We start from the raw sequence: 18,015 nt of genomic DNA, 5'->3' as shown, positions 1-18,015 counted from the left end.
GCCATATGGAACGGCAGTACCGGATCAGTTGGGGGACCAACATCAAGGATGTCCGTCAGATCATCCTGCACAAACTCCCCTGGGGGAGCAGACCATCCCAAGTACTCAGAAACCCTAGCCATAAGGCGCCGGTACGAGGAATCGGCATGAGAGCCAGGCTCAGGCCTACAAAACTCCACCTCCGGAGAGGTGTCCAGTCCACTGGCATCATGCAGTGACTGTCTCAAATCGTCAAACTGACTATGGCCCGAGACAATTTCATCTGGAACCTGACTAGGAACCAGGCCATCAGAATCCTCATCCGCCACTGAAATATAGTCCAGGTGGCGAAAAGAAGGCACCCGAGAGTGCTTGCTCTTAACCAGAGCCTTCCTAGGGGGTTCTCCCGTGCCACGGGGTACCTCCGACACGAAAGGCGTCAATGGCATCGAGCGAATCAGCGCCGGCGTCGAGAGAACCGGCATCGGCGCCGAGAGGATCGGCGTCGAGGAAATCAGCGTCGACGTCAGATGCAGCGCCTCCAGCATCGGCGGCGTCGACACAGCCCTCGAAGCCGGAGCCCAGAGCGTGTCCCTCGACAACCTGAGCGTCGACGGCTTCGACGACTTCCTCGGAGCCGGAGCCTCGAGAAAACCTGTCGATGCCCTCGACGCCTCGGACGTCGATGTCTTCCTCGAAGACCTCACAGGTGCACACGGTCTCGAACGCGTCGAGGACCGGGACCTGGAACGGGTACGTCGAGAACGAGTCTCCTTGTCCGAACGGGACCTCTCCCGTGACTCGTGCCGACCACTCTTGCGAGCGGTGTCTCTCGACCTCTCACGACCGACCCCACTCGGGGGCGCGGACGGCTTAGTACCCTGCGACTCAAGAATCGCCAGCATCTTCTTCCCGAAGGAAGCCCATTCCTCCGGCGTCGCACGGCTGGTGGGGTAAGCAACGTGCCGGGCAGAGTCCTCCGAAGAGGACCTGCAAGACGACCGGTGTCGGCGCTTCCGAGAATGCCTCGAAGAGGCTGAGGAGTGGCGAGACCGACTCCTAGAAGGAGACCCACGAGACTTCCGACGATGACGCGGAGAGTCACCCCTCGAATCATCCGTCGAAAGCCCCGCAGATTTCGACTTCCGGGGCTTGGACACCCGACCTACCGACAACTTCTTCTTACGTTCGCGTAAGGCTTTGGACGTGAGCGACTGGCAGTCGATACAGTCATCCGTGTCGTGGGCCATCCCGAGGCACCAGAGGCAGGCGTCGTGCGAGTCCGTCACCGACATCTTGGACCCACACTCCCCGCACTTCTTGAAACCCGGACGCGGGGTGGAAGACGAAGTAGAAGACATCTTCACACAAAGGATTTTCACAAAACGAACAGGTTCGAAGAACAGAACTCCAAAGAGTCGAGGCGTTAACCGAGATTCACGAAGCAACACGTTCGCGGAAAAAACGGAACTGAGGCCACGGGCGTCGTGCGTCCTACTTATCACATCGGATGACGTCGGAGGAGGTCCTCGACGACGGCACATCGACGTCATCGACGCAGGACGCAGGAAAAAGTTTCCGAAGCAGCACAGCTGTGGTGATTACATGTCATAGATATGGAATATGTCGGAGGACCCAATCCCCTCGAATGCTGCATTACTTCGGGAACATACCGTACCCGATACCAAACGTTTTTTTGTTAAGCTACAGAGTATATGTAGAGGGTTCCTCTGGCATGGCACTCGGAATAGAATCGCCCTGTGAAAATTGCAGAATATGTATGACAGGGGGAGGATTAAGCTGCCAAACTTTGAGGCCTACTATCTAGCAAGCCAATTGAAACACGTGGTAAAATGGTTATCCGAAGACCATACGTCAGAGTCTAGACTATTGAGCCCAGAGTGTGGCCATTACTTCCTTAAAGAGATGATATGGCTCCCTAGGTCAGAGCTGAAAGGGAGCCCTGGGATGCTGGAACTAGGATGGAAGATATGGGGCAAAGCATGCCAGATTATGAGGAATCCAACCCCATGTTTCCCGCAAGTGCCGCTAGTGGCACATACAGAAGGGGATGAACAACTGAGGAGAATGATTCGGGGCAAATGGGAAACAGGGGGTGGCAACGGTGGGTGACATATGGCAAGAGGGAAAGATAAAGGAATTTGGGGTGTTGGTGGAAGAAACTGGCCTACATGTGGGGCAATACATCACCTATACTAGAATAGTAAGGCAGATTAAAAACACATGGTCAGAAATAATACTAGAGGAACAACCTGATGAAGCTATAGAAATGATGCAAGACATGGCTGAAGGGGGACATGAGATCTCCAGGATCTACGAGCTGTTAATGTCCAGGATCGGGGAAGAAGTGACCCAACTAAGATTAGACTGGGAAGCAGAGGCTGGGGAATGCATGAGTGATGGTCAATGGGAAAGAGCCCAAGGGTACCACAAAAAGGTGTCCAGAAACAAGAGACTGCAGCAAATACAGCTATACGTGACCTATAGGGCGTATTTGACCCCCCCCCCAACGGATAGCTAGATTCGAGAAAGCTGAACGACAAACATGCCCTAGGTGCGGAGAAATGAATGCTGGTATGATGCATATGTTTTGGGCGTGCCCGGAAGTTGGGGAATTCTGGGGAGAGATAGCTCATCGGTTAAAGGATTAAAGGAGAAAGGGATAAATATAAATGTGGGATCAGTATGGGCATGCATGTTGGGGGTATTCCCTAGACCGTGCCAACTGAGACATGTAAGTAAGCTGAAAGACCTGGCATACATACTCGCCAAGAGGAGAATCGCCATGGGATGGAAGACAAGCCATAGACCCAGAGTAGAGGCATGGTGGAGGGACCTGCAGAAATGGACAGCAGCTGAAACAGCAGTGTGGTAAGAGGCGAGTAATTGGGGAGGGGAAGAGGAAGCAGGTTCCCTGATGGAATGGAGACAATTGATAACCACATTATATGGGTCCACTCAGGATGGCCCCAAGGTGAATGATCATGCTGAGGAGGAGGTTTCAGGAATGTCACGGAAGTATGGAATGGCAGGAAGTGAGGACGGGTAGGCTCGAGTTCGGGGGGAGAGGGGAGAGGGGAGGATAAACAGCAGAACCTACACGCAAATAACAGATGTTGTGGCTTCATGATGCATACTGCTGGTGTGATAAATGTTTATTGTTTGTTGTAAAAATCAATAAAAAAAAAATGTAAAATAAGTTTTTTAAAAAAAACACACAAACACAGACTTTGACTCATCGGCTCCTCGCCACCTGGCCAAACTGCTTAACTGCACTCAGCAAAAGCACTCTGGCAAATGCGCGCACGTAAAAATGTGCGTGGCCAGCTGCTTTTAGAGACAGCAGGAAATGAGGGGGCGGAGCCAAAGTTCATTTGTTGTTCAAAAGGTAGATTAAAAGTCCACAAAGTATCTAAATGAGTCCACAAGGATAAATGTTGATACTGTAATGGAAGGAAGAATATATGTTTAAAGTACCACAATGTAAGTTCAGCGAGTTAGGTACTAATTTCTTGTCGACGTACCAGCAAGCTCTTGGTATCCTTTAGGGATGATCATAGATGAATTTGAGAGAACCGCACTAACAAACAGAACTTGCAGAAACAATAAAACTAGTGTTAGGCCCTACCGATTACCCTGCCCACGAATGTTCCAGAATATCTCTGCCCAGATGATCTGTAGGTTGCTACACAGCAGTAGGAGGCAATTGGGATAATCATATGGTGGTTTCAGACATTGCCCCAAGGCTTTGTTAGGCATTGCCAGAACCTGCAAAGCAGCCGCAATATACAAACATGTAATAAGCTCATACAACAAAAGAAGAAATTAGACTATATAAAAACATGCAATAAATTTATGCCAGAAGGAATTACTGCCAGAAACAAAGAAATATCCAGATGACCTACATAATCAGGGTTTCTCCTTCGGGGACTGGAACCCCCAGGATACAATGGGCACACTGGACCCGAATGAGACAAGTGGCAAGACCCTGGGCTTATTACGTCTACTAAGGAAAGCTCACCATAAAGGCACGCGTTTGGATTGTGACCATTCTGAAGGCATGGTTCCTTAATTAAACCCTGATATCACACTGCCTTCCACAGCCATAATCAGAAACAATTTATTGCGTGCAGATGAACAGAAGCTTTCACTCCAGAATTTCTACATGAACACAGCAGGTGATGGGACCAGTTGGGTCCCCCCTGCCACAAGATAAGAAGCTCTGTGCTGAAGCATATGAATTATGTGTATAGAGTATGAGTGACTTAACTTTCCCGACAGGCTCCATCTAAAAAGGACCAATTGAAACATACGACTAGAGAAAGCAGTATTGGGTCTATTGCTCGACCCTCAAATTATCACATTATTGCTCTAATTCTTTTTAACATGTTTTTACCACCAAAACATAGGTGGCAGGTTGGGGGTATGGCAATATTGGTGGGCTGGCTGTGGGTAGTGAGACTGCACAAAAACAAGTAAAGAAATTATCAGTAGTTCAATTCGAGCAATAGACATAAACCAGAGATTGCATATGAATAGTAGCCAAAAGGAACCAATCTGCGTACTAATAATAATTGCGTTGTTACAGACTGTGTAAACCCACAACACCATCAATGATCTAGAACCTTAGGACCTGTATGTGTGAGAAGATTAAGGAACCTGTTCTAATTTACAGGGAATTAAAGAGCAGGATAAGATGAGGGATACATGCCTCAGGGCATTTCCCCTTCCCCTCACTACACATCCAACAGATTGGGATAAAACCCTACCCATCCACGCTTCCTATCCCTCCTTCCCCCATGGAGTTTGTATGGTGCCTTTTGCATACAGCGTAAAGGGCCAAGGTGGAAACTTTCAGGATCTGTTGGGTCTGTGCTGCATCTGCATAAGAACGAGAGCCTGAGAACTTTATATTTATTGAGAGACGTAAAACAGAGAGGTATACAAATCAGATTTTGCATATCAGTCACTATAACACAAACAAAAACAAAAATCAAATAAACAAGGATGAAGGTGACAAGTAATATGCTTATTGTGGTCAGCACTTGAGATTGAAACAACATCTTTAATTTGAAGCTATTTGTATAGCAAGCACTTGCTAAGCAAAACCAATTTTTAAAAAAGTGCATCATACCTGTTTATATTTTTGAGGCAGACTCCAGCCAAACGCTTGGACACGTCCATCTTCCTTCTGTACATGTGCCTTTACTTGACGGTACTGTTCTCTTTTTTGCTCTCTGCGTAAGGCTAAAGTAGCTTCAGAGCTAAAATAAAGCATGTAGATCTGTCAGTTATGTTTGTACCTTACACCTGCTGTAAAATGTTGGCCAACGTGCAGCGCGATAAAAGCAAAAGGGGAGGAGAAGAGAAGGTTCACAAAACCAGAGTCTACGTATCCCTAGCACAAACATCACTTTCTCCATTGCCTCCCACCCTGATCTGCTAAAAATAGAAGGAATACCAATTGCAGAGAAGTTGAGGCCTTGTTAGAAATGCAGTTTTAGCTTATGTTTTGGACAGCATGTGCCAAAGTATTGACCTTATTCATTGTTCACTGAAATTATGTAAATGTATACCTATTGTCATGTTGTGTTCGCGGGGTTGAATTTGTTATTTAAAGTAGCCCTTGTTTTTGTTAGTATTTGCACTGCGCAAAAAATATTGTAAGTATATTTTCTCTTGCAGTTTTCTCCTACGTGGGTGATGGGAGTGGAGGTTCAAGAGAATGTATAACATTAAACTCCTCGACTAATCAAGCATGGGTTTCAAGGAAACAATATTACAACTTGATCAACTGAATGCATGTTAGCAGCAGTGATATGATATCATCCTCCTTACAGAGTTGACTACCTGTGCAATATCCATTTAAAAAAAGAAATAGGTCACCCTTTCATTTCTCCTGATATAATTGGTCGGAATAACACAGATTTTATGAAAAAGAGGCTTCCAGACCTCTTGATATTTGAGAGCAAAATAGGCCCACTGTATTAGGGATTATATTTATGGGGCAAGTGCAGTCACGTTTTTAATTACTACAGACACATGTCAATGGCAACCCTGGCACAATCAGCTTAACTTCTGAAATGGTTAGCAAACATGGTATACTTAAACAACACGAATGGTACTCTGGAGTAGATGGACTGGAAGGAAAAAGGAGCAATAGTGGATCAAAAAACAGGCACACCCTATCAAAAGAGGAAAGGAAGAATGATTCTTGTGTTGGGATGTTCACCACACAAGAATCCAAACTAGACCCAAGGGTACAATACCTTATCTCAACGTAAGAATCCCCTCCATTTTTTAGGCACTCCTCTCCCATTGCAGCATGTCATGAAGAAGATCTCGGTCTATGAAACTGGGGATCCAATCCTCAAAGTCAGAGATTTTTAAGTTTTAGCCCATGCTTCAGCCAAGATTTCAACAAAAAGAGGCTGATCTTAGCCAATGCACTAATAATGTATCTATTCATATATTCATTACAGAATGGGGATAGTGACACTGTAGAAATGTTAAAGTTGGACGCCCCACACAAAGAGCACTTTGAGATCTGAAGAACATTAGCGCCTTTCTACAAAATGACAATAAAGAAATACATTCCAGCTCCACATTTTTCAGATTGTTTCACGATGCTCCACCCCTAGGTGCCAAAGTGATATGAGGGTCCAAACATTTTAAAGTTCTTTAGTTCAAGTTTGCCTCTCACATAGATTATATACCGCTGGGCGGATTAATCCCAAACTTTCATGAGAAGCTGGCACATGGGCTTATTCATAAACATTGTTTGGTGGCACTCTGTCCAAGGTTTTAAAAAATAAATAAAAAGAAGAGGTTCAAAAATATATACGGATACACTGTTTGTTCAAATTCAAATCTGCAGCCAGGAATTTGAATGGCTGGTGCTGGACTGAAAATATTAGTCCAGCCATCATCTTAGATGTTCAGAACTTAAGCTGCAAAATGTTTGCACAGGAGAATATTGCAGCTCCCAGGGGGCAAGTCTTGACTCTGAAAACTGAATGATGCCTATTTTTGGTTAAAAAAAACAGCCACAATTGGCAGTGGATCTAGAGACTGGTCTGTAGACCGGGGTGGAGGGTGCAGTAGGGTAAAGTACTATGAAAACATACACATTTGGAGCCTTTGCCCATAGTGGATGCAACCGCATAAGACATTTGCAAATACACATATAGCCAACATTGAATATTGTTGGAAAGGTCTATGAAGTTTCATTAAGAGGAGCAGAGTAACAAAGTTACAAAGAGGAGAAACTAGCCTTTCAACTTCTAACTAAAAATGACTCGACACATCTGAAAGAACTGGAATGTTCCTTTAACAAATATATACATTGCAGTGCACATTTTTCTGCGTCACTTTAAGCAGAATGTGTTGGGAATACAAATTATGGCCTGGGGCATTATGTTCCGCCATGCCCTACGACCCACCAACACCTACAAAAGCAGATTTGCCTGGCCCATTGGCCACTTGTCACAAATATGAACTGCTATATATATTTGTTTTGGTTTCACTAAGGAGACACGCCTGATTCAATGCCTTCTTAAATGCAATCCAACCCAACAATTGTGGGGACAAGAAACGGTCTAATTTAGTGATCAACATTTCGAGCAGGGGTGATGTGGTATTTCTTCAGGAGACACATTTGAATGAACAAATTGGAGATGATTTATCTAATCATAGATACCCACAGGTGGTATCAAATTATTATGACTCTAAATCTAGGGGAGTTAGCATTTTGTTCAAGAGAGGATTGTCAATTAAAATAGAAAAGACAGTAAAAGATCAGGAAGGTCATATTCCTCTAATTGATGTATTATATAATGGGAAGAAAATGATTGTTGGGACAGTATATGCTCCAGGTGCGCCAAATATAGAAAATAATTAGGGAATTGGATAGCTTTTTGAAAGAGATGGAGGGGGGAGACATAATTCTGGGTGGAGACTTCAACTTAGTGATAGATAGTGAACTGGATAGGAGATCAGATTGCAGATAAAATGGGCATAGAAATCAGTGAAGAATTTAAACAATTGGCTTTTAAATATAATTTAATTGATATTTGGAGGGTTCATCATCAAAGGGATAGTGAATACTCATTTTATTCAATGGTACATAATTCATACTCAAGGAAAGATTTTTTTTTATTGGTGATAATTTAGTTAATCAGACACTTAGTTCAAATATTGGAGAGAGAATTATTTCAGATCATGCGTTAATCGACTTAAAAATTAGTTTGAATAATATGAGTAAAAAGAATAACAGGTGGAGAATGCAAGAAAATGCACTTAATGATTAATTGTTTAGTACAGGTCTAGACGAATTAATAAGAGATTGGGACAGATGTAAAAGCTTAATAAAATACAGTAATTGGATAGACAAGGCTATGTTAATGGCTATGAGATGGATTCTCTGGGTCTGGAAAACTAGGAAGAAGCCGGCAGTGGAAGATTGGTTAGTAGATTTGCAAACTTTATCAATCTTGTTCAAGGCAAAAGATAAAGAGGAAGATTACACTTTAATATGGGGACCATTCAATGCTTTGTATGACTAATTATATAAATTATGAATAAGAATGAGGAGTGGGCTACTTTCTCTCTTGTTTGGTTGTCTTTTTGTTTGTTTTTTTCTTTCTTCTTCTCCTTGTCCCTCTCTCTCTCTTCTCATTCTATTTCTTCTTCTTTGTCCTTTTTATTCGTTGTCCAGTTTGGTGCTGTCTGTGTGGTGTTCTGTATTTATGTCTGTGTCCTAATGTCACCCGCAGGCGTTCCGACTGGCGGTTTCTTCCGCGCTGGGTTTTGGGACGTAGGTACGGGAGGTACTAGTCCCTCCTTTGTGTTCGTTACTTTTTCCTCCTTGTAGCGCGGGGCCGCTAGGAGTATATCTACTCTCCCGGCCCAGCGGTCCCTGCGTTGCAACTATCCTTTGGAAGCTCTCGCTCTTCCGGGTTTCTTCGCTCCTGCCTCGCTCTGTCCAGGCTTCAGTCACTCGCGCCCTCCAGCAAGTGTTCTTCTTGCTTTCTCTCCCCTCCTGTTTTCTCTGCTGCCGCCGTGCCTCAGCGGTTTCTGTTTCTCTTCTCTTACGGCCCCGTCCCCGCGGATAGGCGCCGCCCCTTTCCCTGCGTTTTTCTTTTCTCTCTCCACTACTTGCCTGGCGCCTTTCTCCTTTGCTTACCTCTCCTCCGGTCCTTGCCCCGCTTGCGGCCTTGTCTGGTGGGTTTTCTGGCTCCCACGACAGGACAGTGTTGCCAGTTACGCATACGGATCCAGTCTACTATCTACCTCCTACCCATCTGAAAGTCTACTTTCTGCTGGAACTACGCCTTCCGGGCTACAGACCAGAGGAGTCTAAGGGTTTTTCCCCATTCGGGGTTTTTTCCCCTATTTCGGCTTGGTTCCGGAAGGGAGGTCCTCGGACAGCTGTTCTCTTCAGCGGTCACGGTGGCCTCCCTCCGTGACAAGCAAGCTCATCGGAAAAAGGAGAAGGATTATCTACTCCGACGGCGTCTGCAGGACCCCCGACAGCGATTCCGGCGGTTCAGGTGAGGAGAGTTCGACAGAAGGGGGAGAAAAGGGAGACCAAGCACTTAAACTGTCACAGATTGCAACGCCAAAGAAAGACACCATGTCAGCCGAAGGGCAAGTGCAAGAACTTTGGAAGGCAATTCAACCTATGTCTCAGGAACTTCAGGGAGTCAAAGCTGAGAACGCCCTCCTTAGACAAATGGTATCCGCCCGGGAAACTCCTCCTCCAGAACTACCGCCTACAACACTATCCTCGGGAAAATTTGATGGTGCCCCCAAGAAAGTGAAGGAATTCCTAGAGGCGTGTACCGTCTACTTTACTTTCCGACCCCGCACTTTCTCTACAGACCAAGCGAAGGTCGGCTTCCTAATCTTGAACATGACAGGCAACGCTCTGACCTGGGCCACTCCCCTAGTCACAAGCAACAATGCCATTCTCCAAGATTACGCAGCGTTCCAAAATTCTCTGAGACAGACTTTCGAACGCCCAGAGTTGTCATTTACTGCTTCTGAAGAGTTGTTGGATGTAAAGCAAGGTTCTTTGGACGTCCTGTCGTATATCTCTGCTTTCAAAACAGTAGCCTCTGGCGCAGGCTGGCCAGAACCGGCACAGTATGCCATTTTCAGGAGGGGTCTAAAAGAGGAGATTAAGGATGAGTTAGCCAGATCTACTCGCTCACCTACTTTCCCGGACCTGCTAACTGCTGCACTACATATCGAGTATCGCCTACAGGAAAGGAAGATGGAAAGACGCAAACAACGAGGCTCAGGATTCCTCCCGGATTCTCGGACATACTCTCCCCCTAGTCGTTCTCCCGCTGCCGCTTCAGAGGAACCGATGCAGATTGGCTTCACAAGAGCACCTCTGACTGCTGCCGAAAGACGGCGAAGAAGAGAAAAAGGACTTTGCGCTTACTGTGGGTCAGATCAACACCTTCTAAAAGACTGCACAGAACTGCCTAACAAGAGGCAGGGAAACGATCACCCTCGGCATCAATAAGAACTAGTGTCCGGGGGTTTCCAGTTCTGTCTACTCGTCCCTATGTTTCTCTAACTGTTTCTTCTTCTAACTCCAAGGAAGATCCCAGACTCATGGTAGTTTCAGCTATCATCATGATAGAAGGCGAGAAGGTGGAGACTCTCGCGTTATTGGACTGCGGAGCAGCAGGAAACTTCGTTGATACCCTATGGGCCGATAAGGTCGGTCTACGCAGGATACCCCGGAAGGAAGGTCAGAAGATAGAAGGAGTTGACGGCTCTCCACTATCATCCGGACTCATCACCCATACCACTGAAGAGCTATCCTTAACAGTTTTTCAGCACTCGGAAGTGATAAGGTTCGACATCATCCGGGCTGCACATTTTCCAATTATTTTGGGGATCACATGGCTTCGCAGGCACAATCCCCAAATCGACTGGACAAATAACCAGCTGAGTTTCTGTTCTGCATACTGCACCGAACACTGTCTTCCACCGAAGAGTCAGAAGGCCCCTCAATCTATTACGGCTCACACCTCCAACTGTGTGGGGGTTTTTGCACTACCCAATTTTTGTTTGAAATACTCCGAAGTATTCCAAGAAAGCCTTCACTCCAAACTGCCACCCCACCGGTCCGAGGACTGTACCATAGATCTGGTACCCAATGCACTAGTTCCCTTCGGCAGAATGTTCTCTTTAACACTTACGGAGAAGCTTGTGTTACGTAACTATTTGGACACAAATATGACGAATGGGCTGATTCAGCCTTCGAAATCCCCTGCAGGGGCTCCCTTATTTTTCATCAAGAAAAGGGATTCCACTGAACTTAGACCCTGTATAGACTACAGAGGTCTAAATAAGGTGACTATCCGAGATCGTTATCCCATGCCATTGATCTCCGATATCATCGAGGCTGTACAAGGAGCCAGAATTTTTACCAAACTCGACCTCAGAAACGCATACCATCTGCTCAGAATCTCCAAGGGTGACGAATGGAAGACGGCATTCCGCACTCCATTCGGCCAGTACGAGTATAAGGTGATGCCATTTGGACTGGTTAACGCTCCTGCAGCGTTCCAAAGATTTATGGACAGAATGTTTTCCGACATGCTTTCCACTTCTGTCATCATCTATTTGGATGATATCTTGGTCTACTCCTCAAACTTACAGGAACACATCGTTCATGTCACTCAAGTTCTTGAACGTCTACAGAAGAACAAGCTATTGGTTAAAGCCGAGAAGTGCAAATTTGCGATACCTTCTGTGCAGTATCTGGGTTACAAGTTATCAGAAGAAGGATAGACATGGATCAAAGGAAGGTTCAGGCCATTCTCGAATGGCCCGCCCCCACTTCTGTCCGAGAGGTGCAGAGGTTCCTGGGACTCTCCAACTATTACCGAAGGTTCATCCCCAACTTCTCGGAAGTGGTGTACCCGATCACTCGCCTACTCAAGAAGGAGGCCTCGCCGTTCCGCTGGTCAACCGATACCGAGAACAGTTTCAAGTTGCTCAAACATCTCTTCTGCTCAGCTCCGATTCTCCGACACCCGGACCAAACTCAGCCCTTCATCCTGGAAACCGATGCCTCTGCAATTGCCATCGGAGCGGTACTACTTCAGGCTGTCGGTGGAGTGGAACATCCGGTAGCTTACTTATCCAAGACACTCTCACCCAGTCAATTGAATTATTCTGTCCTAGAAAAGGAGCTGTTGGCAATGAAATTGGCTTGCGACGAATGGCGCCATCTGCTCATGGGGGCCCGACATCCATTCCTTATCAGGACTGACCACAAGAACCTGAAAGCCCTCCAGGAAATGGAGTGTTCTAATTCCAGGCAAGCACGTTGGGCCTATCTTTTCTCGCAATATGATTACCAGATTTCTTACATTCCTGGGTCACTAAACCGTCTGGCAGACGCCCTATCCCGCAAGGACTCCAGCAAGGAAAGGGCTTTGTTATCCGCTGAACCCATGTTTCATCGCAACCGGATATTGGCCCTTGTTAGCTCTTTCCTACAAGAGGTTAAAGCCGCTGTGGTTCAGGAACTTCCCCAATTACCGCTACACTCCGACTCTCCTTACCAGGAGAAGGACGGCTGGCTGTTCTTCAAGAAACAACTATGTTCCGGAAGGCATGCTGCGGAAGAAGATTATGGATTGGTGTCACACTTCTCGCCTTGCAGGTCACTGCGGGGCAATCAACACCCTGGAGCTCATCTCGAGGAATTTTTCCTGGCCCACCGTGAGAAGAGATACCCTGGACTTTGTGAAGACCTGTCCTATTTGTGCTCGGTCTAAATATCCTACAGGGAAACCGTTGGGGTTACTCACCCAAGTTGAGATGCCTACTCGCCCCTGGGGGTTGGTTTCTACGGATTTCATTGTAGACCTACCGGTATCCGAATCCTGTACCTGCATCATGGTCACGGTGGATGCGTTCTCCAGGATGGCACATTTCTCTCCTCTTTCTGGTGTTCCTACAGCCACCAGGATGGCTGAGGTGTTTGCACGAGACATCTTCAGACTTCACGGTTTACCTGACAAGATCATCTCTGATCGGGGTAGTCAGTACACCTCGAGATTCTGGACAGCCCTGTGTAACCGATTGGGGATTGAGAGAGCACTCTCTTCGGGATTCCATCCCCAATCCAACGGGATGACGGAACGTCTGAACGCTACTCTCGAACTATATCTGAGATGTTACGTCACTCAGCATCAAGACAATTGGGTTTCTCTACTGCCTACTGCAGAATTCTCGTACAACAATACCAGGCACGCTGCCATTGATCTCTCGCCATTCTTCTGTACTTATGGGGTCCACCCCAAGTCCATTCTTCCTGAGGTTCCCAGTTTCACCAACTCCCCAGCGGCCGAAGATGTATTAGATCAGATCAAGGATGCCCATGCCACGGCATTGCAGAGTTTAGAGAACAGCAGGAGAAGAGCGAAGATTGGAGCAGATAAACACCGCAAAGAATGTCCAGATTGGAAGCCAGGCGACAAGGTGTGGTTGTCCACTCGGTTTTTACCCAGATGGACAAGGCCCTCTAAACTCTCCCCTCGCTTTCTGGGTCCCTTTCCCATTCTTCTCAAGATCAATCCTGTGGCTTACCGTCTTCGGCTGCCTCCTTCCCTGAATCGCATTCACCCTGTATTTCATTCGTCTCTCCTTAAACCTTTCTATTCCGATTCTCATCACAGACCAGTGCCCAGACACACTCCCTCACAGACACCCAATCAAGCAGAATTTGAGGTCTCCAACATTAGAGACTCTAGGTTCTACCGAGGGAGGTTGGAATACCTTTTGTCCTGGAAGGGTTATCCGGAGTCGGAGGACTCTTGGGAACCTGCTTCTCAGGTGCATGCTCCTCGCTTGCTCGCCAGGTTCCACCGCCTGCACCCGGGGACACCTGGGGTGGTGCGGACTGGAAGGGGGCATACTGTCACCCGCAGGCGTTCCGACTGGCGGTTTCTTCCGCGCTGGGTTTTGGGACGTAGGTACGGGAGGTACTAGTCCCTCCTTTGTGTCCGTTACTTTTTCCTCCTTGTAGTGCGGGGCCGCTGGGAGTATATCTACTCTCCCGGCCCAGCGGTCCCTGCGTTGCAACTATCCTTTGGAAGCTCTCGCTCTTCCGGGTTTCTTCGCTCCTGCCTCGCTCTGTCCAGGCTTCAGTCACTCGCGCCTTCCAGCGAGTGTTCTTCTTGCTTTCTCTCCCCTCCAGTTTTCTCTGCTGCCGCCGCGCCTCGGCGGTTTCTGTTTCTCTTCTCTTACGGCCCCGTCCCCGCGGATAGGCGCCTCCCCTTTCCCTGCGTTTTTCTTTTCTCTTTCCGCTACTTGCCTGGCGCCTTTCTCCTTTGCTTACCTCTCCTCCGGTCCTTGCCCCGCTTGCGGCCTTGTCTGGTGGGTGTTCTGGCTCCCACGACAGGACAGTGTTGCCAGTTACGCATACGGATCCAGTCTACTATCTACCTCCTACCCATCTGAAAGTCTACTTTCTGCTGGAACTACGCCTTCCGGGCTACAGACCAGAGGAGTCTAAGGGTTTTTCCCCATTCGGGGTTTTTTCCCCTATTTCGGCTTGGTTCCGGAAGGGAGGTCCTCGGACAGCTGTTCTCTTCAGCGGTCACGGTGGCCTCCCTCCGTGACAAGCAAGCTCATCGTAAAAAGGAGAAGGATTATCTACTCCGAAGGCATCTGCAAGACCCCGACAGCGATTCCGGCGGTTCAGGTGGAGAGTTCGACAGAAGGGGGAGAAAAGGGAGACCAGGCACTTAAACTGTCACACCTAACAAATTATGGTTTCTTTAATTTTTTTTAAAATTTTTTGTTATCATTTATTATTTACTCTTCTAATGCTTGCATAGTTTGAAAGTGTCTTAGTATGTGTAGGGGGGTATTTGATTGCAATGTTTATTTATTCATATGTTATTAACTAATTGTTACTGAACTGATCATTTATGGTCGTGGTAAACACCTCTGTATTGTAATGTGATGAAGTTTATTTGTTGACATACTAATAAAAAGATGTTTAAAAAAAACAAAACAAAAACATTTCGGTTTATTACATTAAAATCAATGCAAAGGTAGTTCCCAAGCTTTACATAGGGGAAGTTTGATTACAAAATCACAGGCAGCTTAAAATAACCGGCCTGCAAAAAATCCCTAATTCGCAAATAAGAATCCATTTATGCAATCAAATCTCCATATATTTAATTCTGAGCAGCAATAGACCTTCTACTTGTAATTCTGCCACTAGTCCCATCACTGTAAATAATATATAAAAGTTACACATCAACTTTGCTTACCCCAATAACACCAACGAATATTGGAATCAGAGAACTGTTGCATAAATCACAATTCCCATGCAACAATGGTGTTTTGAGTTGTTTGTTGAGTGTATATTTCCACTGAGTTGCATTATAATTCTGCCGGTTTAGGTTTATAGGTGGAGTTTTATTAATTCAGAACTCACAGAATTTAAGTTCACCAACACAATCTTGGAGAAAGGTTTTAGGATATTATGATAAAAGTATGAGTGCCCCATCCCTTTTATTTCGCAGATTGATTCTTTTTCTCTACTGTGTAAAGTCAAGTATGAGGGGATGCACTGGATTTACATCATTTTCGATGAGTAGAAATGACACAAGCTTGATGTCCTTTCTGAATTCATGGATAGCGCATTATCAAACAAATCTACATTAGGTATTGTATGGATGTCTTTGAACCATACCTCAATAACTATATCTATAAAAAGGCTTTGGCTACAATTTAATGGGATTATTATTTACAAAGAGCTGTGTGCAGGCTGCATCGAAGTGCTATCATATCGTATCACAGCTCAAATATATTTTGGGTTGGATTCAAACAACAAGTCACTTTATTTTAAATGCAGTGAAAATGCACTATTCATTTCCTGTTGCATCAACAAAGTATTTTAGTAACACCCTGTTCAGACCACCTCCTTCTGTGAATTAGCAAAACAAATGGCTCTAGAGAGAAATTATCATTTCTTTTGGGGAATTCTGATATTCACTTCGAAATGATCCTTTGTTTTTGGGATCAGCACAGACCCCCTCAGATTGGAAATATCCCAATCAAATAGGCCCCTTCTGATATGATTCCTTCAAGTTAGAAATGCCTCAGGTTCCCCTTCTCTGCCAAGAACAGGAAACCTCCCTTTAGCAGCAATTATAGATTCCCAGCTGCTTAGTTGGTTTCTCAGATTAATGCATCCACTTTGGAACAGGTGTTTTTCTCCCTGCAGCTGTTAATTCCAGAGTCTGAGTGTCCCATTCCCTGCGAGTCAACACACCCACCTAAATACACTCCCAATCTCATTAGTTGTTCTTATATCTGAACATGAAAAGCTGATTTGCTCAGATTAATATTGAAACCTAAAGTAATTGATTTTACTTGTATACCTAAATGAGCAATACAGTAAAATAATGAAACCAAGATGTCTGTAATCCCCTGGTCCACACAGTTCTATGTCCCTCCAGCAATATGAGGTTTTTCAAAATACGTTTTTCTGACAAAATTATTTTGAAAAAACAAATTTATTTTTGTATATTTGGGACGTCATCCCACCCACCAAGTATCCCCCTTCCCTATATTAGAAGCCTCTCCACCCCTTGTAACTCCATGCCCCAATATATTTAGAGGAGTTTTTTTGTAATAATCAAAAAATATTATTTTGAAAAAACTCTTGGGGATGAAACAACGCAATACCGGCCCACACGGCTGTCTTTGTATGTGCCATAAATGTGTGGCATGTATAGACAAATTTAAGAATATTAATAATTTCGAACATTCTTTTAAAAATAGGCAAGTCAATGTTCACATCCAATAATAGATCCTCAGCTTTAAAACAGACATTTTCAGCTTGTTCGTAATTGGTATAATTGTAGTTCTATAAACAAAATCATGTTAAAAAGCAAGTGTAATGTTAATTTAAATGGCCCATAGTGCTTTAAACAGTGTTCCAACTTGTGAGTTGCGTTTCCTGAGACAATGAAAACAACGCAAGCAGGCATCTCAGCCCTAGGTTAATCTGAACCTGCTCACACAGGGCCTCCTTTGTTTGGATTTCCATTAAAACCTATCTGGTCAGCATGTCAAAAATGATACACTAATTGCAAAAAAGTCTGTTTGAAGCTGGGCATTAGGAGAACAGAGTGGTTCATCATGAGTCTGCACTGATGGTTATCGAGCACACCCTGAATTCTATTTTTGGAGGAATATTAATGGATGCATTTTCAAGTATTTTATCCTTACTAGGCTTCTGTGGGAGGGGCTTAGTCCAGATAGCCCTATGCTTCTGGTGAGCCTAATGGATTTTTCATGATTGAAGGCAGACACAGGTTATACTTTCCAGATAGTCAATACAAGTCTCACGGGAGTGTTAACCTCCCCCACATGAGAACCTGAATGCAGGGCTTCAGTGATTTCTGACAAACCAGCTAGCATTGGCCCAAACAATTCAGGGGATCTTATGTTTCTGTATGCCTGAAAGGCCTATTCATTTCTATTGTAATGACAAAATGTAAGCCAATACAAAAAACCATACATAATAAGATATGTATAACTCTGAATACTTCCACAGATGGCAGTTTAAAAAAAAATCTTTTAAGCGTAGCTTATCTGGTATAAAGACTAAAACTGCATTTAGGGTCATATCTTTATATGCAGCAAAAAGGTGCTTCTTTGGAAAACATGGCAACATCCTAAAGAAATCACCGAATAATTCACTTGACTTATGTGCAGTTCTGCGATTTGTAGGAAACAAAGCAATATCTGTTGAAATGTAATGCTGCTCTCTAGCTCAAAGCTTCGGGCTAGTATGTTGCTGTCAGTTGCATTTTTCCACATAGTTCACAATGCATGCAATGTTTTTACACTAAACATTCAGAATTCCCTGCTGTTAATTTAAAGTTATTTAAAACTCAAGTCTTTGGTATGTGTGAAACTCTATGCCAATTGAAGGGTACTGTCGCTCTTGGAAAC

The 18,015-nt window shown here is 45.2% G+C and overlaps 1 protein-coding gene across 1 annotated transcript in view; it reads right to left on the bottom strand.

Moving 5' to 3' along the window:
- Positions 1-18,015, bottom strand: part of SPAG9 (sperm associated antigen 9) — a 2,727,931-nt gene that overhangs the window by 1,339,887 nt on the left and 1,370,029 nt on the right. Inside the window, exon 15 of the mRNA XM_069654919.1 lies at positions 5,135-5,264. Coding sequence (XP_069511020.1) covers positions 5,135-5,264 — 130 coding nt within the window. The remainder of the gene's footprint in view (positions 1-5,134; positions 5,265-18,015) is intronic.

This window comes from Ambystoma mexicanum, chromosome 3q, assembly GCF_040938575.1.
Source record: "Ambystoma mexicanum isolate Mex_15411 chromosome 3q, UKY_AmexF1_1, whole genome shotgun sequence".
In the NCBI taxonomy this organism is placed as follows: Eukaryota; Metazoa; Chordata; class Amphibia; order Caudata; family Ambystomatidae; genus Ambystoma; species Ambystoma mexicanum.
Note: the sequence above shows the minus strand (reverse complement) of the source record. Positions and strands in the feature narration are given on the sequence as shown.